Source organism: Argopecten irradians, chromosome 4 (assembly GCF_041381155.1).
Source record: "Argopecten irradians isolate NY chromosome 4, Ai_NY, whole genome shotgun sequence".
In the NCBI taxonomy this organism is placed as follows: Eukaryota; Metazoa; Mollusca; class Bivalvia; order Pectinida; family Pectinidae; genus Argopecten; species Argopecten irradians.
In genome coordinates, this window is record NC_091137.1 from 27,115,694 (window position 1) to 27,142,943 (window position 27,250).

The window sequence follows — 27,250 nt, forward strand, 5'->3', positions numbered from 1 at the left end:
GGTTTATTCGTAAACGTGGTCAACACAGCCGGCTTGAATACTCCTTGGTCGTAAATGTCTGTCACTTGACAAGTAAAAGCTGACCAACAGGAACTACACCGGTACTTCTATTTAATGGTCAGCTATGCACATGAGACAAGCAACACGCAGTATAATATGACAAACGAGATCGATCATAATTTCGGCGCGGGCCCCATGCTTTGTCTCGTTGTCGACCGTGTTACGATACCGATAGGTGTGTTGTTATCGAATGCGCCGCGTAGTTGACGACGGTTCGGGATGTAACGGTACTCCTTGCAGTGTCTTCATGATGATACGGAAATAAGCGAGGCGTGACTAGTGTGTGGTGTGATAAAGGATTATAATTTTTCGATTTATTTATATCATGGAACTGAAATCCATTTTAACAGGTAAGTTTTTCGATATTTTTGTCTCTATTGCCTCAACGGTACTTGTTTTGATATTATTATTCTCCAATGGCCGTGTCAAATGGTTTCATAATAAGTTTAGATAAATCATTTGTGAACGAAAACAATTTTACTGAAGATACTATTTGCTGAAGATACTATTTGCTGTACAAAAGAGTATTTCCTATTTTTTATTTATCAACAGTGTTAATATATGACCATACGGGATTTGTTTTTTTTTAAGTTGAAGCAGAAAATTGCTTAAGATGCTCCACCGCTGACAAATGGCATTTTTTCACTATCAAAACACGAGCAGACGAATGATTATTTTTCTTCAGTTACAATAGTTACTTACTTTACACCATTACCACCATTGAAAAAATTGAGCTTCTAATTTTGCTTCAAGTTAAAAATATGAAGAATAATTAATTGCATCTCGAAAAAATTTCCGTGGCACTATATCCTATATATGGAATGAAGTACTGATTGAGCATGAACCAAAGGCGAAATAAATTATTTTATATTATTTTTTTGTGTTAAGTAGGCATATACATATGTATATACACGATTAAACACCAATTATTGTTCATATGATGAATATCGTTTATGCTCTGTCGGCGGTGGATCATCTTTAATTTGGGAAATCGAAAAAGAAAAGAATAGTTAGATTTAAAGTTAGATTTTAAGCGAAGAATATATATCACGTTAACTATTGACGTCTTTATCTGGTTAAAATCTAATTAGTGAATATTTCATTTGAAGTGAGCCGTAATCATTTAATAGGTAAAAGGTTTTAGCTTGATCTCACATAGAATGCTGAAACTGCTATTGTAAAACGGTCTTCATTAATTAATTAGTTATACCCTTACTAATTTAGTATTGTCTACGTTTGTATTATATGGTATACCCTTTAAAATTGTGTAATTATGTATATCCAACTGATGAGTCAGCAGACTGAAATAAAAACAAACGTGAATGTGTCCAGTTTTGTAACGTTAATGCATTTCTCATTATTGTATTCTAAATATAATGTAGATATAAGTTAATATAATCCATATTGTAACGGAAGTAACAAATAGATGTATATATGTGTGCACATGCTGTATATAAATATTTTTGACTTTCAGATAAGATATCTTTTTTTTCTTTCAATTTAACATTTTCCCCACATATTGTCTGTGACAGGTCCATGGATCCTTGGTGTATTACGTGATAAGGCCATAAGTTTATACACGATTTGGCGCTAATTAATAGTACCAACGCGCACTTGTCTCAAATATTACAATTTAATAACAGGAATAAGGGAGTTGACGCCGAAAAGCAAGTTTTCATGGAAAATGAATGTCTTCTTATTAGCATAATCTAGCTAATTATTTCACGGTTTTCTGTAGGAAGGTTCAGTATACGTTTGTACTAAAGTATATCACATATTGTTAATTTTGCTATATCAATATAACAAGACAATTTCAATGTATTAATGAATGTGTCACTGTTTTCTCCACAGTATTCAATATATAGCTACAATTTATGTGGCATGCAAAAAAATAATAATAAAATAAATAACTAAATTTAAGAAATCCAATAAAATCTATAAATAAATGAATAGTAAATTATACATGCAATCAAATAATTTCAATGGATAGTTAAGATACCGTTGTGTTTATTGTCTTTACATTTTCTTGTTATTTTTTGTTTTTGTTTGTTTGGTTGAGTGAGTTACAATAAACTGTTTTTACTAAGAATTTTTTCATGGAAATGTTATCAGAAATAAGGTAAATCGTCTTTACACCAGTCTCCTTGTTAATTATCAGGTCTACCTTCCTCACATACCTATATGGTGGAACAATTTTGACGTCATTGATATTTATGAATGTATTATACAGTATATAGTATATCTTCCAGAGATGTAGACTCGTCATTCCATTCTCGGTATGCTCTATCTGGTATCTATAAACGTTTTAGCATATTTTTGATGGCGACAGTTTACCTAGCATTAACTTATGTTGACATCATCGTATTGTATACCTGAACTTTTTATAGTGGACAATTTGTATTGTTTGTGTTACCGCTGACGTCATCATGATATTACACGTGTTACTGGTGTAAAAGTACATGGTAATCTCGCTTTTTTTGGAATCTCACATTTTTCTAATACGTAAGTAACACTTATTCTAAATGACGTGAAACCCCACGTTGTAAGGCAGAATGATTGTGTCTATTTGTGTCTAGTGGCATGAAAATATTGAGGTAAACTAAATTCTGTAAAATCAAATTGCTCATTGACATATTGAAATAAAATATAGTGACCATTTTGTTTAAATAAGATGAAGCTCAAACCAGTCCATGAAGACCACCAAAGGGATAGTGGAAAATTGTCTTTAAAGCCGGTTGGTCTTAATACACAGGTTGACTTGTGTTGAAATTGTTTATTTCGGACCTAATAAAAGTGGTCGTATTAGCATGTTGCCTTTATTCTGTATTTACATAATACAGAGTTAACAGCCCTTCCGGGTAGTTATTTATTGTGATGTCATGTGCGAGCGTAACGCCAAACTTTTCGGTATGACGTGAATTGCGCTCACAAGATAATGACGTAACAATCGATACCTACCCATAAGGGAGCTAACTCTGTAATTTTCCTATATACAAGTATCTTCCTTTCTTTACAGTGACACTTGTTTTGGTATGTGCTGCCTGTGCTGATCCCTATAAGAAGATATGCTACTACACAAACTGGTCTCAGTACCGTTCAGATATCGGCAAGTTCCTCCCTTCAGACATAGACCCCTTTCTATGTACTCACGTCATTTTTGCGTTCGCAAAACTCGCCGGAAACCGGATAGTTCCCATTGAATGGAACGATGAGACAGTACCCTGGAAGAAAGGCTTGTAAGTAATATTATGAAATCTAACTGATTTTTCGGCGATGTAAATTTCGAGTTTTTGTGACAACTGACATTTTTGTCAACTATTTATTTTCGAGGAAACCTCCTAGTTTAGATTGTCACGATGATTTATTCGCATGCGGAAATAAGTTAATTTGCATTAAAGATGCTCCACCGCCGACAAAGGATATTTTTTCACTATCAAAAACAGTAACAGACGATTTAGTATTTTCTCAGTTACAAAAGTTACTTACTTTACACCATTACCACTATTAAAAAGTTTTAGCTTCTGATTTACTTCAAGTTAAAAACATGAAAAATAATTAATTTTTGCACCCCGAAAAAATTCCGTGGCACAATATCATATATGGAATGAAGTACTGATTGCGCATGCACCAAAGGCGAACTAAATTATTTTATGTTATTTTTGTGCTAATTAGGCATATATATATACACGATTAAACGCCAATTATTGTTCAAATAATGAATATCATTCATGCTCTGTCGGCGATGGAACATCTTTAACCTGCATGCTGTAGAATCTTGTATTGCTTCAAATAAGAATGAACTCGTCATAACGAAGTTGGTGGGAGCTGGTGAATTCGGGTATAAATTAAATACGTTAGAGAGATTACTAATATTGTCCTTGTATACTAGTTCGTGCTAATAATTAGAGGGACAATTCAGTGAAGCTAATTCTGTTACATAACTAGGAAACAAAATATGATATAAATGTATTGTTCTACATTCCTTATGAAACATATAACATAAGATATCGACACGACAACTTTCACGATTGTAATTCCGTTGATCAATACGATTAAGCAGGTACAATTACTCCAACAATGTTAGAGGTATAGCACGACGAGACACTTTTGATCATTACGTCGTGTCTAACCTCTAACAATCGAGGCAGGATTCACACGGCGCAGAAATGGGCTTGATATAAATTCAAAATTTCAAGTTGTGTTTACACTAACCTTTTATATCCTGAAAGAATTATCTCAAATCATGTTAAATCCAAAATTCAAAACGTCACTATTGCACTGTTATACCGAATTTAGACATTTCTATACCCCCACCACTATTTGTAAGTCTACCCGGTCGCCATTTTTAATCGGTTGTTACAAATTACGGAATGGTGACGGAAAGTAAAAGTATCTTTAACTATGAAATATTTTGCAGTATTTCGACTAAAATGCATTAATTTATTTAAATATTTCCAGAATCAATCAGAACTAATAAAAAATACTTGTTTCCGTGCATATAAACAACCTTGGTTACCACTATTAATATTATCTTTCCATTTGATACACCGTACAATAATTTGATAAACCGGAAGTGACGAAAATTTGAATAGGAATTAACCTAGATTATACAGCGATGCTATGGGTCAGCTCTTAAATGTGTGATTATTCCGTGGATTAATGTTATGTCATACCTATTCTTATACCAGGATGTGTTCATGGATAACTACTGATTCACGCTATACATGTTTTTTGACATTCTGGTAAGTTTTTCACTTGGTAATTAAGCGTCAAAGTTCCGCTCTAATTCGAGGGCGTAACTTGCGAAGACTCGTATAGGGTTCGGGCATTAGATCTCGATATTGCACATCAGAAGTTTCTCAATATCGAGATCTAATATCATTAGATTAAGGTACAATATGCACGCTGTATCGATTCCCAAGAAAATGGCCACTGAGGAGTTGATGAAGTTATTTCAGACAAAAACATGCATCTGATAAGGTAAACACACTACTGTAAGAGCGATTTGAGTAGTTCTAGACAACAAATTCTTTACAAAACTGGCAAGGGCCAGGGTTCGCAATTCAATACATCCGACCACTATGTGTAATTGCGGACAGTAAGCGAGTTTGAACATCTCACATACATTTTATTACAGTGAGGCTTGTCTGGCATGTCATAGTAAAACCTAGTCCGCTAAACCTGCCTATATTATTAGGCTTTTAAAAAAATATATATATATAAATTAGGCAAAAAAATTTAAATTTAAAAAGCATGATAATATAGGCAGGTTAGCGGACTAAGTAAAACCAACTTATCTAATTTCTATTAAAGGGACATGAACCTAAATAAACCATGTAAATTTGAGTAAAATACATATTTAAGACGTTTCAGATACCTTACTAAGTAATATATATCAGTTATTGCGCAAATGTGTCAAATAAAATAATTCCATCTTTCGGTATTTTGAACCGGCCCGGTCGAATTTTGTAACGACAGTATAGTAGTGTTGAACTGTAGTGATGACCTCCCACAATGCACTGCTCAAATATAGAATGTAAACAAAATGGTGGGTCAAAAACGTGGGTGAAGCGAACGGTGACACCCTTATATCCCTACGGCCTAATAGTCCGAAGGTCCGGTCCAATAGTCTGAAGGTCCAATAGTCCGAAGGCCCTTTAGTCCGAAGGCCCGTTAGTCCGAAAATTAGTAAATATTGCAAGTTATATAGTTGTTACAATTAAAGTACAAGTATTTTCACGAAAACATTTTTGTGCAGTGCTGATCTGACAATTTATATGGACGGTTGGACGGCAAGTTGTCATTTCTTCATGGAGCATTGCGAGGTCAAAATTACATCAAAATAAAAAAATAATACTAAAACAGGTTTATATGTTATATTTTAAAAGATATCTCACAAGCATACGAGCTTTAAGATGTCCGATTGTAATCCTTATGTACACTGTAATTTGATTGCATTAGTGTTAACGTTGCTCCATGAAAAAATGATGTATATATAATCAAATTTTACCGAAAAATGACCTTTATTATACCTTATATACGTTATATTTTACAATATGTACACGTATTTTGCGTTTCTTCTCCTTTCTTTGACTTGTTTATTCTACCCTTAATGACAGAAATGGTCCGCATAATGATATTTTGGGGGGTGATGTTAAACCGGATTGCATTCTAAATTAAAATTCATATACTCTTTAATATCAGATACGTTTACGTATTTCAAGATTATGCTCTTTTTTAAAATTCGCAACATTTCGTTGTTTATTATCATTTTTCATCAAATCTATAGTCACATACATGTAAGTATACCTTAGCAAATTTACAACAAATCTTTTGCATCGAAAACCGTAATAAACATTTCGAGTACTGTTCACATATAAATTCCAGTTATATTATTTTTTTTCGGACTATCGGGCCTTCGGACTAACGGGCCTTAGGACTATTGGACCTTCAGACTAACGGGCCTTAGGACTAATGGGACTTCGGACTATTGGGCCGTAGGGATATAAGGTGGTCACCAAGCGAACATAAACGAATTCCGATAGAAAACAGTGTACGTCAAGAGTCAGTAACGTACGCGATTGGGAAAGTAGGTAAATATTAATATTTACATTTTGCCACTGCGACTCCCATTACTCTAATGATAACCGTGATCTGCATTATGAGCCAATAAATGCAGCCTAGATTGGTGTAGTAATATCTACTAAATGAATGCGATCTGACCCATATTACGGAAAATTGACATTATGGTGAACTTTTGTTATGAACTTATGAAAAATCTTTAAAGTCGGATAATTAATAAAAAAGCATTGAAAACAAATGCTGTTCAATTTTATAGGGACTTTTTTTATCCATTGAATTGGCGTTGGTTAAGCTGAAGCGGAATTCGGAGTTCACTCGCATCTCATTAGTTTTACTTTGAACTAAATAAATGTAAATATAACAAAAGATTGTTATGTTTGGAGATATAATGCAATCTGGGTGGAATTTCATAGCGCCCTACGGCGCTATTCTATTATCTGCCACCCAGATTGCATTTATATCTCCATAAATGCAATCTAACAATCCTTAATTGTTAATGGATCACTGAAATGCAAGAGACAGGAGCAACTCCCCACTTTATACTTGCGTGACGTACATACAGAGACCGGACAGAAGTATTCGGACAAACGCGTCGTGATATATACCGCTAAATTTCGCGCGGCGCGTAAAAATCGGAATAAATCCAGTTTGGCGGCTTGGTTCGCGTCATCGTATACGTCATCGGAAAGATGACGTCATGCGTAATGTTGTGGCGGTAAAAATAAATTACGTCGTCTGCTGACGGAATCGCAGGAATTCAAGGAAATAACATGGGTCGTCGTGGTAAAGAAGTGACATCAGGCTTAAGAAAATCGGTCGTAGCGATGATAGAAGGTGGGATAAAACAAACAATTGTTGCAGATAGGTTAGGCATACCAAAATCTACAATTTCTGATATTTGGAAACGATATGTGAGACGAGGAAACATAGAAAATATTTGACAGATCGGGACCAGAGAAGGCTCTTAAAAGTTGTGCGTGGAAATAGGAGAAAAACGTTGGATGAAGTAACAGCCGAATTAAATGACTACAGGAACACTGTAAATGATGTACAGGTTAGTAGTAAAACGATTGACCAGAATTTAAAAAATCAGGGATACCGTAGAAGGGTAGTGAAGAAAACCATGGTTGTGCGTGAAGTCAATTTGAGGAAACGTGTGACATTTTGCTTTGCTAAAAGAAATCTGACTAGAAAACTATTGGAAAGATGTTATTTTTTCTGATGAAAGTCAAATCGTGATCGGTAATGACAACAGAATTTTTATATGGAGGCGAAAAGACGAGGCATACCGGCCAGCCTGCATCTGTCCGCGGTCACACCGGAAACTTTCCGTGATGATTTGGGGGTGTATTACCCATCATGGAGTTGGTACTGTTTGCAGTGTAAATGGAACCATCAATTCACTAAAATATATTGAAATTTTGGAAGAGAATTTGTGGCCAGTTTTAGCGAGACACTTCGCAAACCAAAACTACATTTTTCAACAGGACAATGCTCCGGTTCACAAGGCTCGTGTTGTGTCTGAATTTTTACAAACCATGGTATTCACGTTTTAGAATGGCCCCCACAAAGTCCTGATTTAAATATCATCGAAAATGTGTGGTTAAAACTTAAAATACGACTAAAAACAGTGGTCAACAACATCACTAATCAAACAGAACTTTTTGACGCAATACAAATCATCTGGCAAGGCATTGATGTAGAATACATTCAAGGTTTATACCAATCGATCCCCGATCGTCTGAAGGAAGTACGAAAGTCCAAGGGTCAGATCACCAAATATTAGGTCAGTATCACAACACATATATTTTTTATAAAGGGTTTTATTTTCCTAGCGAGATGTACACATGACGTTACGGCGGCCATTTTGTCCGAATACTTCTGTCCGGTCTCTGTAGGTGCAATAAGTCAGGAACCGCCCCTCGCGGTGCCCTGTCGTTGTGTCGAATGAAAAGTCTCGTTTGACTTTTGGCTTATCATTCTTACGCTAAATGCAAATTGTTTTATAACAAATATGGCTTAAAGTTCATTTTTCAACCATCGTAAATTAGAAAATAATCTTAAAATGTGGAAAACTAATATTCCTTGTCATGTCGGCAAGTTTGTTGTTCGTTATAACCTCGCTTTCGGCCAGCTTTCGTTTTGTGTTCCAAAAATAGAATATGACGGTCTATTTTTATCATTTTTTCGGTAGGTATTCCCACGTTTTCCTGTCGTTTTAGATAACCAATCATTGTAATAAATTATTCAATAAACATCTGAAAACCATATCTGAGCATACAGAACAAATTATTTAAGGTTCATGTCCCTTTAAAACTAGTTTGTTTCCGATATACGTGCAAATGTTAGTGTACTCTTAGACTGAATTGTCCCTTTCAAAGTTCATGTGTAGGTAAACAGAACAGAAACTTTTATTGTTTTCATGTTTTTTTGTCTAACAATAATGAATAAACAACATCAGATTGCGTTCATCTTTATATAAAATACATTATGAAATATATATCTTCCCTACAACATTTTAGCATGCTTTTGTAAACGGAATAAAAAGGTTTTATTTTTTGTCGAGGAACACTGTTGACCACTTAGTTCACCGAATGTTAGTTTAACATTCCTCTATCCTACAAAAGTACTACATATGCGCCTATAGATTCTCAGAAATGGTAACAAATATCATCACAAGTTGTGTTGCATGGGTAGCCGTGTAATTCTGTAGGTATGAGAGAATTATCCCCTAGCTACCGGTTGGTCTCGGGCAATAGACTTATGACGCCAAAGGCTACATTGCATGGCTAATAATGCAATAAAGCTCCCAGACGAAACAGCGTCAACAAAATTTTTAAATACTATTTTCTCAGTACAATTTAAACATTTTTTTCTTTCAGAAACTAGACTGTGTTTACTTTCAAAGGTACAAAAACGAGATTTGCGTTGAAAATATCAAGCAATTTTCATATTTCGAGAATTGATTAGCAGTCGCGTTTTTTTCGAATTTCTTACAAAATGGCAGAAGATCATAGTGTTAAAATTGCAATAAAACGTCGAGGTATGAGAGAAAAATACTCTTTCATTTGTGGATATGAAGGTTAGGGATATTCTACGCGAGGGATCACAAAATATTGTAAAATCCTCGGCTTATTTTCAACCTTATACGACACAAGTGTATTGCACGAGAAAATGTAGTATTACATCCGTAGGTATGAGAGAACAAATCATCCGACACATGCACAATCAATGCCACGTAACGTAACGCATATTACACAAGTAATGTACATAAATATGTCGTATTTGTCTGTTGTAGTCGTCTCCTCATTAAATCGGGATTATAAAACTTTCTGTATTCATTACTGGTGTCACACTGACACACGACAAAGTTATCTCACCTTAGCAGTATGAATATCTTCATCAGATTTAATGAGGCGCGTCTCCTGTAAGGACGAGTGCATATACATTCGTCGTTCTCTTGAATAATCTTTTATTAATTTATTTATACAAATCTTTAACGATAATGTTTTCGCCACACAAAATCATTAACGACTTGGAACATGATCAATATTGTATTAATCATTATACTGATACGTTTCAACAAGAAATATACAGATTTCATTTGTTAACTTAAAGCAAAAATTGTCGGCTTGTCATGTATAAACAGTTTAATACAAAGGTATACCACCTGTTTTGCTGATGCAGTGACCACAGAGGACATCGTCCAGTCACCATATCAAAACAAATAGATAAGAGCATTTATATTGAGATGATTATCGATGAAAAATGAAAATGGAACTCTTCAGTAATCTAATCGGAGTCAAAAGTAATGATAGGATTAATCTACAGAAACACTCATCGATGAAAGAAATGTGATTTCATGTAACGATTATCGGAATCAGGAATCATACAATTAGAATTATTCTACAAGAAAGGTTATTGGGGACAAAATGATGTAATTCTGTACGGTAAGAACCAAATTACTACACAGAAACAATAATTGCCAACATAGCTATCAGAAAGATTATTGATTGGAGACATGCTGGAGTGAATCTAAAATGACGAATATCTGAGTTACAATGACGGAATCTATCTACAGTGACGAATATCTGAGTTACAATGACGGAATCTATCTACAGTGACGAATATCTGAGTTACAATTATCTGAGTTACAATGACGGAATCTATCTACAGTGATAAATATCTGAGTTACAATGACGGAATCTATCTACAGTGACGAATATCTGAGTTACAATGACGGAATCTATCTACAGTGACGAATATCTGAGTTACAATGACGGAATCTATCTACAGTGACGAATATCTGAGCTACAATGACCGAATCTATCAACAGTGACGAATATCTGAGTTACAATGACGGAATCTATCTACAGTGAAGAATATCTGAGTTACAATGACGGAATCTATCTACAGTGACGAATATCTGAGTTACAATGACGGAATCTATCTACAGTGACGAACATCTGAGTTACAATGACGTAATCTATCTACAGTGAAGAATATCTGAGTTACAATGACGGAATCTATATACAGTGACGAAAATCTGTGTTACAATGACGGAGAATCTATCTACAGTGACGAATAACTTAGTTACATTTGTACAATGACGGAATCTATCTACAGTGACGAATATCTGAGTTACAATGACAGAATTTATGTACAGTGAAGAATATCTGATTACAATGACGGAATCTATCTACAGTGGCGAATATCTGAGTTACATGACGGAATCTATCTACAGTGATCTGAGAATATCTGAGTTACAATGACGGAATCTATCTCCAGTGACGAATATCTGAGTTACAATGGCGGAATCTATCTACAGTGAAGAATATATGAGTTACAATGACGGAATTTATCTACACTGACGAATATCCGATTTACAATGACGGAATTCATCTACAGTAACGTTTATTTACGGAAGTAACGACAATTAATTTATTAGAACAATTATTGGAGACAGTAAAGGTGGAATTAACATATGGATTTTGGAAGATTACAACGATCGAATCACTCTTTATGGTTTTACGTCTAGTAGATAAGAAGAGAATCTCTCACTAAATACAAACCTTGCTGACACATCGAAATGTAGTTGATATACTATATAATGTATTTCGTTAATCTTTGTTCACATGTAAGAGACTGAAACGTTAATTTTGTTTTCAACAATATAACATAAATAAGAACATCATTAGATGTATCTGTACTTTTGTTGTTGTTGTTGAAAACAACCATCTGGAAGCAAATGTCGCTTGAAAGTCCGTATCACTGAAGATTTATTTGAGAAAATCCTCGACAGTGATAAAATTGAGATTTTTGTAGATTTTGTCAACGTCTGTGTGCCTATGTCATATCACAGCTGTTCAGTGCTGTATATTAGATGTGCCACCCCCACACTGAGAGGTTTATAATGTTACTGAAATATGTCTTGTGTCATATGCCTTAGGCCACAGTGGTGTCATATATAGTTCTAATATATGAAAGGCCATTTTGTCAACTTGTAGTGGATATTTGTGTACATTATGTGAAAAGTTTGGAAACTCAGATTAATCGCAACATAATGTATGAGTTTGTTGGTATAATATGTTTGTCATCAGTAGAAAAGTTTTTACTATATTTTTTTATGTTGAAAAACCTAAACCTTTCAGATATATTAAACATAATCTACTGATTCTGACTGTGGATTGACATAAAGTAGCTCAAGCATGTCAGTGTACCTCTACACGGCCGTCCGAATCCCGCCCCCATAACGTGCTGTTGTCATGCATAGTTGTAGTAAATACATCAATTACAGTGTACATTTTTTGTATTTCAGAAAACATATGATGCATTGTCTAAACATACACTGTATTACCGATCATACAATATGTTAAAGAAGCTAATGGTTTATTACAATGTAACACAAACATATAAAATGTTATCGTGTATTACATAATGTTTACAGTGTACTGTAGGAACACAGGCTTTGTATTACAAAAAAACAAATAATGTGGTTCAGAAACTAACGTCGCAATAGAAAGCAATTAAAACATAGGCTAGATATACTACCGTATTCGACCTTATAAGCGTCCATGTCCCTATAAACACCCCTTCCCCTTTTTGATGCCCCAATTTCAATTGCCCAAGCATAAATAGAGACCAAAACTACACAAAACAGTATAGATTTGCAGTAATAGCGTCTTCTTAGCACCTTTTATTTTTTTTCCAATTTTTAAACACACTGGGCGCTTATTGGGTCTAATACGGTAACATAATATAACATCATTGATTGATGGCTAGGCATAGGTACAAAATGTACGATTTAGGATATACACACTGCAGCCCATCCTTGATACTATCACCCATATCCACCCTTGGATTGTGTCATAAGTAACCTGAAAGTATGTCAGACCATAGACCCTGACCAAATACAAACACACAGACATTTATTAGAAGATTACAGAGGCGCGACGTCACACGTCAAAGTCAAATATGTATACCTGTTCCACCGACCTATTTTTATTTTTATTTACATAAAATGATTCAAGATGTCGCACACAAAGCCTTCAGTTTTGCTATGACATAGTCCTCTGGTGGATGTAATAGTAGTGATAGTAAACCCTGGAATATCGAGGGTGACTGCGGCGTAGCTACTATTCTACATGTGTATGTATAGCTGAATTTTTGAAAAGTGCTTGTTCACGATTTACAATGTAAGCGGTAGTCTGATAAAAGGTGTTAGCGTATAGGTTATTTTAATTCGGGAAGACTTCAATTACTAAAAGTCATAGCTGTCATCAATGCTTACCCTTTCATCAAGCATTATCTTTATATTTTACCATCATAAAACATTGCACATAATTGATTCGCTTGTCATTTATAGCAGATCTAAGATCAGATTGAAGATAACAGCAATTTTGACTTTAACAGGCACAAGTCATCTCAACTTCAATCGAGGTCTCCTTTTATACTACTATCAACATATTGATGAGGACTTTAACATATGCAAATTAAACAATTCAAAAGTTTTTAGTTAATTAATTAAGTATAATAATAAATATATAGTAAGAATGGTGAATATTTAAAATTATATGTATGTTCAGAATTCTCCCATGGAGTTATATAAGATTGAACATGTTGTAATTTTCATCGCTAAGAAGCAGCAAATTAAGGTGTGCAGTCATTGGACATCAGTATTCGTCACGTTTGTTTATTTTCTATGATATAGTCTATGTATTTTTTCTTTTTTTTTCTTTGAATTTTCTGATCTCGTCTATTGATGGAATTCAACCAAATTTGGCATACTTATGAAGAATTGTCTACGCTTTCAGCTTTTTACTTTTAACTTATAATATTTGCATTTTTTCCAGAACAATTAAGAAAAAAATATAAAAATACACACATATATATGGTTAAACAACAGTGAAGAATATGTTTGTCTCATGACTGTATTTCCAGATTATTGTAATTAATTTAACTAATTTTCTTTGTAAGTGGTAAGTTGAAATTAGCTAACTTAGTTCATACAATATATATCCGCCAATCAACATCATACATTTTATGTAATTAATGGAAATTGGGATATCTAAATCAGTCGATCATAAAGACCGCGTCACTTACTACAACGTAGAATGATTTTGTATACTAAATTATTTAGTTTAGGTTTAGGTTTTATTCAGCCTAGAATCATATTCGTTGTTACAATTTCTGTAATTTTTTGCCCAGCTACTATCATCAACAACGGTAAAGTGATATTTAACTTACTTTATACATTATTATATATGGGTTAATAGATGTTGATGTTAATGTATCATACGCTACCAGCTGTTGTTGGTTGATAGGGAGCAGCTTTGAACACTTAAGTGAACTATTAAAAAAAAATCATATCGGAAAAACTATATGTTCACTACTGTAAGCTTCTGAGGCATTATAACAAAAATTTATACAAAGTATGTGATTTTTTTTTTAAATTGAAATTACCCAAAGAGCTACATTTTTTGAAGTCATCTAACAATTAGATAACATCAACCTACATGCTATATAAGCTGGTTAGAGTAAGCATATTTCTTATTTGGTCATCCTGTCTATGAAATAGTTGTAAGCCAATGCGTATAGCACACTAGAATCAAGCTTCCTCATTCTATGCCCTGAACATATCTTTTTCAACTAATGTGGCACTTAATCATTTAGAAAACGAACATGACTCATTTTATTTTATTTTTAGCTCTTTAAATATGATAATCACTTTTTAAATATTGGGTAACATGTAATAGAGTTCACAGCACTTGTAAATCAAATAGAACGAACATTTAGCCTTCACTACAAATCGAATGATGGGTGTAGTGATCGGACTTCCCCTCACGTTCTCCCGTTGACTGATCGTGATATCACTGGACATATATCACCCCTATCATTATAACGTTAAACGAGTGCGTCATTACTTTGTCGTTAGATATACATAAAGTATGTACGGACGTGACATGTCCGGTTAAGTAAGCCAACAGGTGCTCGACCAAAGACCTTAATACACAATAAAACTATAATGTACAATAGGGATATAGTCTACAACTAGTTTTATATCATGCTATCAACCTAACAATTTATCTATTTATTTTATACTTTCTAGCATATTATTCTTTTCATAAAGGACAAAATTCCTTTTAACAACACCTCTTCAGCATACCCATTAATTGGTGTAATATGTAACGTAAAGGAAACCCATAATAATATCTGCATACATGTATACAATATGACCATTCAAGAGTTATTAACCTTTATATTGCTTTGTTTATCATTGATATGATTGATAGTGGGTTTACAACGTAGGAGGTGTTTTAACCAGAGTACGAAGATCTGCAATTTAACATTCAAAACGATTTATAGAGATTTTTGTTTGTGTACAGGACTATGCAAACAAACACAAACGCAATCTTGAACAACTGAAATATGAAGACACTTAAGCAACATCTGTAGGAGAAATAGAAATTTTGTCCAACGATACGAGGATTTCAATCAGAAAAAAACCCAACAAAATGAGAAAGTTTTCACATTTTTTATTTTGTAATTATTTTGGTTAGGTGGTTACCATGACAACTACATCGGCAATGACACATACCAATTGTATCAAAGACGTATTCGATATTTTAAATTCAACAATTCAATCACTAGATAACAGGTTTGAAAATTTAACGGATTTTGGAACCGTGCACAGTTCTTTGATAAGAATAACTAACGGGAATGAAGAGAAATACCATGTACATGTACAACAATCACGTATTTAGGTGACCTTATCATACATCAGGTCATAGTATACCACAAATATAAAAGTATGCAACATGATGAAACGGGTTTTTACTGTCGACTACCCAAGCGATTTATAGAAATATGTGATCAGATAAATCACTGATCAAATAATAAAAAAAAAACATGAGCAACAACAAAATAATAATAACTAAAAATAGCTAAAAGCCTATTTCATAGTTTGGTATTTTACTAAAATTCATATACTGTGATAGAAAATATGTAAGCGACTCATCCAGAAATCAGGAAAAAAACCTCATATTTATTTGAAATATACACTGTAGCAGAAAACTTTGATTATATCGTTGTGGTGTATACATCTAGAAAATTTTCAAAAACGATTTTGAATTATAAAACATTTTTATTGGTTATTTACCCATGGCATACAATAATAGAAACAAAAACCTAAAAAATCTCACCATTTAAGATATTTAATGTAACATTTGTATTACAGGTACGAGCACGTAACAGATCTGAAGAAAGTCAATCCGAAGTTAAAAGTCTTACTTTCGGTGGGCGGATGGAATGCAGGCGCCAAACCTTTCTCGGACTTAGCAGCTAGTGAAGCAGGACGAAGAGAATTCGCTACAAGTACAGTGACGTTCCTGCGAAAGAGGTTTTTTGATGGCCTTGACATTGATTGGGAGTTTCCCGGGAGCCAAGGTGGTTCACCAAGTGATAAAGACAATCTTTCCTTTTTATTGAAGGTAAATGATAAACATAGTTCGTACATATATGTAACGTACACCAACCACTACACATGGCTGCGTTTAATATATCACTGTTACATTCAAACATATGATATGATCTTCTGGATGTCTTCTGGTGTTTCTTTTCAAAGAAAATTAGTCACATCTTGTTTGAAAGGATTACATTGTCTTACTGGTTTTTTTGTGTGTATCAGTACGAAATGCTATTGGTGATTTATTTGGACTAAATTTTTGTTGATTTAGTAGAAAACATTTTTTGGTTAATTCGTTTTGTTGTATATGTTTATCGAATGATATGTTACTCCAGGAAACTTTTAGAAATTGCAAAAATGTAAGATACTAACAATAATTAATTAAAAAGTAATCATAAATTAAATAATTAAAGAGCAATATGATGTAATACCGCCTTGTTAAATTGCAATTATTATTAAGGTCGTAGCCAGATATCATTATTTTATGTTATAGCAGGGCGGTATATCAACATATTGACTGAATAAAAGGTCTTTGATTTAAAAAAAATAGGGATTGATTAAAAACGTTTATTATATATAGCGTCATATCATATTGCTATTAAAAGAAGAACAATAACATCAACGTCTTGACAATGCGAGTTCATAATGTAATATTTACATTTTCATTGCAGTCCCTCTATGTAACATTACCCAGCGCAGTTTGCATTCATATAGTTTATGCACTTCAAGCGTTTATTGTGACGTCACAATTGTCGTGCTAATGAACACGGAAAACGGCTGTTCAAATGGCTGTTCCATCCATGAAGATATTGAATGATTAATTCCTTAAAGATGCAGAATCCCTTGCGATTTCATCATAAAATTGTAACCAAATGTAAATGTAAGCATGGAACGTCTTTCCGTTGGCATTCATAGCCAATATGAATGCCAACTCAAAGACAATCAATGCTTAAATAATGCAGAATGTAAACCTTTTAGAACCTTGTAATAACATGTTCACTGATTGCATTATAGGAGGTGAGCACTGTATTTGAGAAGGAGGAGAGAGCACCAGCCAGAGACCGCCTCATACTGTCTATAGCTGTACCGGCCAGCGAGGATAAGATTAGTAACGGATTCAAAGTTCCGGACGTGTCCAGGCAAGTGGTATCTGAGCTTTACGACAGAGAAAAAAGTCTTTTAATCGGCATGTTCTGTTAATTGCAGTATCATTACGTACATGATTTGAATAAAATTCAGAAGAAATTTAAATCTGTGGTGATTTGACGGAAGAGTCCTGGTATTAGTACATTATATATTCTACCAAAATAACTTAATATCTCTTAGATATTTAAGTGAAATTTCACAACGTTATACTTATGGTTCCAGGTATTGTGATATCATAAACGTCATGACGTATAACTACCATGGGAGTTGGGAGAACACAATAGGTCACCACAGCGCCCTCTTCAAACGAAATGTGGACACAACTGAGTACCAGTCCAAACTCAATGTGGTAAGATATGTTTTCCTACTCATACTTTTCATTTCAATTTCAACAAAATTTTATTTCAAATAAATTGAAATGGGATTAAACAACAGGCAGTGCCTATGTAAGTAACTTCTACTTTTACTTAATTTCTGCAGTTGAGCTAACAATAATATCCCTTTGTAACCTTCATTGATTTCCTTTCATGATACCCTATCCTTCATTTCTAGACATAAGGTAATGTTTTTGCCATCTTTGGTTATCCTTAACTGGTTTTTATTCAATACCCGTCAATTTCATTGCATGCTTGCCATGTTTCATGGACTTGTTAATTGGTATTCTCTGTGCCTCGCAAGTGATATCAGATGATGATTAAAACTGTTATTTTGGTACAACCGAGATTTAAGATGCCCGTTCACTTCGATATAGAACTGGAATCTGGTATATGCTATTATTATACCCCCGTAACGAAAATAGGAATATACTAGAAGTCAGTTATCGTATCTTATGAATTCTGTTAAGTTTAATGGCGGCCAGATAACTTTAGATTCTTTGAAAATCATCAACAGGTTCAACATCTCCAGATTTTACTATTGAAAAAAAACAACCTCTGAACTTCACTAATCAGTACAAAACTAACGTAATCCAATAAGATATCAAACTGCATTGATATTGTTAATACATCTCACTTTCTGTACATAACTTGTACCATGGTACCATATCATTCCCAACAGTGATACGTTAAAACGCTTATTGTAAAATACTTTGACAACTATTGACTTATTTCAGCAAATTTACAGTCAATCACAGGGCATAATACTTTGACTATCTCTGTATTTTTGTACAGGCGTGGACGATGAACTATCTTATTCGTATGGGAGCACAAGCCAGCAAGCTCATCGTTGGTTTTCCACAGTACGGCCGCGGATATACCCTTGCTGACTCTAACAAGAACGCAATCGGCGATCTGGCTACCGGCGGGAGTGTCAGCGGTACATATACGAAAGAAGCTGGTTTCTTGGCTTACTATGAGGTATGCATTTCTTCATGTTTGAAATAGTATTTTTTCAACTTTTACATTCTGTGTAAAATATCTTAAACCTACTCCATGTTAGGAAGCGTAGCGTAGTTTGCACCCTTTTCTTTTACAATGCACTTTCTGTTGCAGATATGCAGGATGCTTAAACTAGGAGCAGTGGTGACATGGGACGATGCACAGAAAGTGCCCCACTTGGTGCTTGGTGACCAATGGATTGGCTTTGATAATGAGCAGAGCATCAAAGAAAAGGTAATTAATATCGAAGTATCATTATCAACTATTGTTTAAAGCGACGTAGTGATTGATTTTCAATTTAAACTTTTTAATATTTAACACTATAATTTGCTTTTATTTCATGTTTTAGGTGAAGTGGCTCAAGAATTATAAGTTTGGTGGAATAATGGTTTGGGCGCTTCCATTAGACGACTTTAGGGGTGACCAGTGTAGCCAGGGAGAAACCTACCCTATCCTTCGCAGTATTATCAGGGAACTTAACAAGAAGGACGTTGAGTCAGATGTGATAAAAGCTGCTTCCGACAATCCCATATCAATATCGTCCAATGTTGTCAGTTTGGACACAAAATCGTCTGATATTCAAACACACAATTTGGACCAACAAGTCGGCTCGGATACAAAGTCGTCAAAGAGCAACACACAACCTTCAGAGCAAAGAGTTGACCCAGAATTAAAATCATCTAATAGCAACACACAGACTGCTAGAGAGCAATCCAGCTCGGACACAAAACCACCCGATAGCCAAAGAAAAGTTGTAGTACAAAAAGTCAGCTCGGACACAAAACCATCGGACAGCCAAGTACAAGCTGAAAAAACGCAAATCACCCCAGGCATGAAATTGTCTGGTAGTCAAACTAAGACTTCAACATATGTCAGGTCGGATACAAATAAACCTGATGGCCAAGAGCCTTCTACCTCAGCACATCGAGTTACATCGAACATTGTAGAAATCGGGCCCGTTGAGCAAACAGACAGTGCACGCCAAAGTCCTCTAACTGGGCCGTCCTCTAGACAGAGCAAGACTAATTTGAAGAATGCCAAAGATAAGAGTGATTCAGTAACAAAGAAAGGACAAAAGGACCCAGCCATTATATTGGATACCAGTCCCCGTCGTACGATTGTTCAAGCAAAACCAGTCATTAACGATCCGAAAACTGAAGTGTTAAGCGATATTATAGGAACAAATGAAAAGAAGATGAAAACAAAGATTAAAAAAGCGAAAACTAATTCAAAGAAAAAACTGATAAAATCTTCACCAATGAATACTGATCCATTAGTAAAATTGAATACAAAAAAGTCATCGAACAGTCCAGAGAAATCAACCGGTAACGATAAAAGTAGACCGCGAATGCAAGCAAAAAACAGAGGTCTAAAACCAGTTGTTCAAAAGCAGACTGCCAAAAATGCACAAACTCCGATTGTGAAAGGAACTGCTATAAGCGATTCTTTAAAAGACGTTGTCAAAGGACATAAAGATGTCATTGGGAAGGCAAAGGTAGTTGATGAGGTACGTACAGCTGCGGAAAAACGCTTGTCGAAGTCTGATGGAAAACAAAAAAAGAAGACAAGTGAAACCGCCGCCAAGACTGCTCCACTTATGTTTCCTGTCACTAAAACACATTCCACTGATACCAAGGACAGTAACCGGGTTGTTGGAGACGAATCTGCAAGATCTGTTCAAAAAGTAAAAGATTCAATGTTACAAAAAATGAAATCAAATCAAACAAAGAGTGGAACACGTGTTAGCTCGTCAATTTTAAAGAAAGGACAGAATCCAAAGAAATCATCGAAATCAGCAGCCCGAAGTAGTGCACTTGCTGTAAGTCCTCTTGAAGTGAACGATTTCAAACTATCCTCCAGCAAATCTGGAGCGTTAAAAGGAAAACAGACGGCCTTAGAAACCCTTAAAGACAAATCTATAAATACACGAAATAGTCAATCGGATGTATCTGCTAAATCTGGTGTTACAGCAAATTCAAAAAGTGCAATGGGGAACGCACAAGAAAGAGAAACATCTGTACCGAGTGATAAACATCAATCAAAAGCAAGTGCCTCCTTGTCAACAAAGCCGACTAAAACAAATAAAGACAATAAAGCTCAGACTGAACCAGGCATTGAGAGTGTCAATGGTGAGGAAAGCTCTAAATTTACGTCTAGAAAGTTGCTTCAAATGATGGACACAAATGATAATGAGAGAGGAGGTGGCGGATTAGGTGGTATGATAAATTCTTTATTCGGAATGATGTCTGGCTTAACGCGAGGTGGTATGGGTAGGTCAAGAGCACCAGAACCGAGACAGTCTACAGTCACAGACGATCCGTTATCATTCATTACAGGGGCCAACGATATACGTAGTGACAATACTATATCTCGACAAAGACAGCGAATGCGCACCGCTAGACGGGATCGTCAATCAAGTTCTCGAGATCGCGCAGCAGCTGCTACAAGAGAGAATTCGATTAATTCATTAGATCGTCCACGAAGTTCAAGAGATCGCTCCAGGATAGGAAGAGAAAGAGGTATTGCTGTAGATCGAATTCGATCGAACCGTTTGCCGATGGATATACTTACAGACGTTACTCCTTTACCTCCAACTGGCAACCCGTTTGATATTATAGAAGTGCCAGAATGGAGATCCAGAGGAAGAAGCTCATCAAGTCGAAGGGGTGGACGCACTGTGGATATTCAAGATAGATTACGAGGAAGACCAGCCGAAGATACTCGCACTGCTCAGGAAAGGGCTCTTGACGCAATGATTTTGTCTGAACAGTTACCAGACCCTGGTCCGCTGGATTCACAAAACGGACTCGGTTCATTGGCAAGGGATCAGTTAAGGAATGAAGCAGAACTTCTTTTGACAAGAGATCAACTTGGCATGAATGATCCTTTTCAAAGAGACTTACGTGAACCACAAATAAGAGACCCGGCACTAATTCGCTCTCGAGAACCAGGACTAGTAGAAACATTACGACGACGTATGTCAGATACAGGAAGGTCTCGTGCTTCTGGGTTGGCGACAAACAATGATCGAGGACGTTTATCACGGCAACGAAACATCGCTGTAGACTCTTTAAATAACAGGAATAGTATTTCAGAAATACAGAGAAGTCGGTCAAGGACAGCCGTTGGCCTAACTCCTGCAGAAAGGGCACAGAGGACAATAGGCGTTTCAGGAAATGGTCGTCAGCGCAGTGTTGTCGGAGTGCAGAGATCCGGCAGAAATCGTGTACGTAATCCTGTAGGTATTGGTCCAGCAAGACGACGGTCAGCTGTGGCCGTGAATGATGCAGGGAGTGAACGACAGAGAACGCCAATCGGGGTTCAAAATATGGCTGCTGATCGGCAGAGAGCAGCTGTAGGAGTTCAAAGTACTAATCGACAAAGAATTACAGCCGGTGTGCTTGGCACTGGAAATAATCGACAAAGAATACCGGTCGCAGTTCAGGGTAATGATCGTCAAAGAACATCAGTTGGTGTTCTTGGTACTGATCGGCAAAGGTTGTCAATGGGAGTTGCTGCTGAATCTACGCAAGCTGGCAGATCGGTAATAGGAGTAGGTGAAAGACAAAGAACAGCAGTCGGAGCTACAAGTGCTGATCGCCAAAGGTCTGCTATTGGTGTTCAACGCGTAGGAAACGAACGCCAACGGACACCGATTGGAATTCGAAACCTAGAGGCCGATCGTCAGAGAACAGCCATAGGTGTACAACGTTCTGAAAGTGCCAGGCAACCGATAGGCGTCCAACGAACAGGAAATGGACGCCAACGAACAAACGTTGCCATTCAAAGCTCTGTAAACCGATCTCCGGCGATCGGCGTTCAGAATAGTGATCGCCAAAGAACAATTAGTGTTCAGCGTTCAGTTAATGACCGACCAAGAAGGCCAATTGCAGTGGAAGAAGCCGTCCGAGGAAGAACTGCAGTTGGTGTTCAACGTTCAGTTATCGAACCTGCGCTTTTACCAATTGCCATTTCAGACACATCTGACCAACGATCAGCTATTGGAGTAGAATCATCCGGTCGGGCAAGGACAGCGATTGGTGTTCAACGTTCAGCAAACGAGCCTCAATTGTTGCCAATAGCCATTCAAGGCTCAAATGAGCAAAGAACCGTTGTCGGAGTTGAACCATCCGGTCGGGCGAGGACAGCAGTTGGTGTTCAACGTTCAGGAAGTGATCGGCAACGAATACCAATTGCCGTTCAAAACATACCTGATCAACGGAGAGCTATCGGTGTTGATCAATCGGGTCAGGCAAGAACAGCTATTGGAGTTCAACCTTCAGAAAGGGATCGCCAAAGAACACCAACTGCAGTTCAAAGTACAGGTGACCAACGACGAGCTATCGGAGTCGAACAATCTGGTCGGGCAAGAACAGCAGTTGGTGTTCAACCACCAGGTATTGATCGACAAAGACGTCCGATTGCAGTTCAAGGCGCAATCGACCAGCGAACAGCTATAGGCGTTGAACAGTCTGGTCGGGCAAGAACAGCAGTTGGTATTCAGCGTTCAGAAAATAGTCGACAAAGACTTCCGATTGCAGTTCAGAGCGCAAGTCAATCGAGAACAGCTATAGGAGTTGGTCCATCTGGCCGAGGAAGAACAGCAATTGGTGTTCAACGTTCAAGCAATAATCAACAAAGACTACCAATCGCAGTTCAAAGTACAACAGATCAAAAAACAGCTGTAGGCGTTGAACAATCCGGTCAGGCAAGAACAGTAATTGGGCTTCAATCTTCAGGAAGAGATAGCCAAAGAACACCGATTGCAGTTCAAAACACGCGTGATCAAAGAACAGCTGTCGGAGTTGAAGGAGCTGGTATACAAAGACCATCGATTGGCGTTCAAAGTCAAGGGATATTTAATATTCTGGGTTCAGGTAATGATCGCCAACGCCCTGTGGTCGGGGTTCAAAATGAAAGGCAACCAACAACTATCGAAATACAAAGTCCTGTGAATTCTTTAACTGGAAGCATAACCGACCTGAAGTTACCACCGTTTCTCCAACAAAATACTGAAAGGACTCTAGCAACACAAAATTCATTGTTAAAAAGTGACATTGGTGTTCTGAATTCAATTATAAGTGGAAACAACAATGCAGAAATTAATCGAATAATTGGTGTTACTGGGAGCGGAGCTAATCCAGTTGCAGTAATGAGTCAATCAGAAAATCGAAATGCAATCGAAAAAACCATCGAAGAACTGCTAGCTCAAATTAATGCACAGCAGCCGTCTTCTGGATTGGAAAATCCGGGACCAACAATTGCAATATCACCCACAAAGCCATCGTTCGATCCACCAATACGTATTGTTCCTTTAAACAATATTGATAATGTATTGATGAATAATACGCCACAGGGACCAGCAATAAGAATACTCAACGAAACAGAAAGGCAGCCTGCAGCAGTGGGTGGTGTAACGAGCATTGAAAATTCAAATGCAATAAATTTGATAAATAATCTTTCAGCAAATAGAATGTCAATGCCAGACAGTCCTATGGTGAAAAGTTTGACTGCTGAAAATCTTTTAGCCGCGGTTGCTGCATCACAACCAAGCCCGACCATTGAGGTTAATAAACCGATTTTGTTAGAAATACAACCTCAAATACTCCCTACTGAACCACCATTAAATACAGACCTTACCGACGTGTTAGTGCAGCTGTTGCGTGAAAACCTTTTAAACCAAAATAATCCTTTACAAACAAGGCCTCCAACAACAAGGCCACCTCCGACACGCCCACCTCCGACACGCCCACCTCCAACACGCCCACCGCCCACGAGACCTCCACCGACAACGCCTACGCGTAGAAGGTTGCCACGAAGACCTGCTACACTTGCACCAACGACGTCCGCATCCTTTAAACAAAATGCTATGCAAACGCCTAACCAAGTTTTAGTATCAACAGGTGGTGAGCCTAAAGACTTCCCACCGCTACCGCCAACACCGCGGAGACAAGCACCTACTTTGGCTACGAACGAAACTGTTATTGCCAACAAGCGACCACAGAAAGGACTCACAAAAGCAGATGTTCTTTGGAAATGGGAAGCATAGGGGAGTCTTTGGCATATATGGTTCACACATATCATACATCATACTTATCATAAATTCATCAATTTTTACCTCCCATATTGTTATAAATTCTGAGGTCATGGATTAATATTTATTATTGCACTAATGTACTATAATTTAAGATGCAATGCTTTTGATCTTATAATATCGATGAACTCGTCAGATATTCATGTTATTTAATGATTCCATTTTCATATCACAGTGTACACATTGATTAAATTTATGTAAAATTATCAATAGTATATTCTTCAAATTTTCCAGTTATGGGGAAATCATGCTTCTCTACTTTTTACCGAACAACCAATTATTCATTATCTACATTGTACTTTGCAAGCGAATGGTTCACTAGTATCGATTATAGTAATGTATAATGATATAGTGAAATGGTTTTGAAATGCATTGCATTCAACATAGCAGATATTGTAAGGTTATTTATTGTGTGATAAGATTCCAAGCTTAACCTCTTACTTTCGAGTCGGTTTCACGAGAAAAGGTGAAAATATTGCAATGTCGTGATTCGATTATAATATTTATGATATTATCAGTACTCACATTTAATTTAAAGACTTTTTACGATCAGATCGATGCTCTTCAAAGTCTCCGATCTTAAGGCCTTTTCTAACACGTGGAATAATTGACGCTGTCAGCAAGGCTGTCGGGATGATATATTGAAAATCAGAGAGAAGTCCGATTTTGTTTTGAATATGTTTTAATCAAGTTGAACTGTACACCTATTTGAGGATGATACAGGAGATTTTGAACGGAAGGTTAGAAGTGATATGGGGACAAATATTCTTACTTTGTATCATATCGTGCGTCACATCCATATGGGTCAATGAATATGTATATTGTTAACCTTGTTTACGCTACGAAATTTATATTATTGGCATGTCAACAATGCGTGACAAGCCGATGTTGTATCGTCCTTGTAATGTTGATATGATATCACAATATATTCTTACAAGACAATATGCTACACACGCACCTGTCTTAATTATAGTTAAGAAAGGAAAACCAAACATTCGTATCATCCCGTTGGTCAAAGAAAAACAACTAACATCCGCTATTTCGTCATTTCTATGCTGTGTCTTATCGTGGTGTCAAGGTTTTCCAAATATAAAATTTAGTTACGCCATTTTCAAATGTATCGCCACCAGAAGTAATTATAAAAATATCGTCTATATGGCAACTTTGTTATAATTTGTATTTTTAACACTTCTTACAACACATTTCTAACACAGGAATTTCTAGAGGATTTCACGTTTTTGTGGTCGGCGCTCGTGGAGTCGTGTAGGCCATTAAGTAACTCCAAGGTCGTATCAATGTATGATTTCATTGTTTCCAATGTAAACATATCTGTGTTACTGCATTTTATTTGATTCCATGTTTATTTAAACTCATCAAGCAGGGATGACATATCAGACGATATACAATTTCACGCTTAATCATCTTGCTTATTTAATGTATTGCTGTTCTTGTAATCAACTCTAGATTCTTAATTGTATTTGATATTAAAACTATTAACATATAATTACTTATTTTTATTATTTTTGTTATTGTCCTTTTTATTTAGACAAATCTCTGATGTTATTACATCTCCGGTGTTTGGACTTTTAGCCAAATCTCTGATGTTGCAATATTTGTGATGCATGTCAATGTATAAATTAAACCGTCTAAAGTCCTGGTGATAAATGCTAGGGATGAACCATCTGTGACATGTGTAAGACATGTGTTTATTAACCATATTCATTATGTGACTAAAAGATAATTTTGCATTTTCGACCAATCAAAATAAAGCTTCTATCGTTGACCAATCAAATCAAAGTTTATATCGTCGACCAATCGCTAATATCACAACAATATGAATTGATATCGTTAAAGGATATACAGTGGAACTTCCCTAGAGTTTCGGTTGGTTTGGAGAAATGGAACGAATATCGATCATCACGATCCTGATCTCGCTTTCTACACTAAAAATATGTATGACATCAATTAAACAAGTGTAGTAAATGAATTATTGCTGAAAAAATATGACGCTTTGAGAACATGGATTTA

The 27,250-nt window shown here is 36.0% G+C and overlaps 1 protein-coding gene across 1 annotated transcript; it reads left to right on the forward strand.

Annotated features, from left to right (window-relative positions):
• On the forward strand, window positions 1-26,726 carry LOC138321141 (uncharacterized). Its single transcript, XM_069264590.1, has 8 exons — window positions 1-410; window positions 3,077-3,296; window positions 16,379-16,631; window positions 17,621-17,745; window positions 17,975-18,101; window positions 18,922-19,107; window positions 19,243-19,362; window positions 19,478-26,726. Exons 1-8 carry the CDS (start codon window positions 386-388, stop codon window positions 25,175-25,177), a joined length of 6,756 nt encoding a protein of 2,251 aa, XP_069120691.1. The 5' UTR covers window positions 1-385; the 3' UTR covers window positions 25,178-26,726.
• The last annotated feature ends 524 nt before the right edge of the window (window positions 26,727-27,250 follow it).

Coding starts and splice junctions, on each gene's coding strand:
- LOC138321141 (XM_069264590.1), top strand. CDS start 386: ATGGAACTGAAATCCATTTTAACAG. Junction 411..3,076: donor ACTGAAATCCATTTTAACAG/GTAAGTTTTTCG, acceptor CTTTCTTTACAG/TGACACTTGTTTTGGTATGT. Junction 18,102..18,921: donor ACCAGTCCAAACTCAATGTG/GTAAGATATGTT, acceptor ATTTTTGTACAG/GCGTGGACGATGAACTATCT.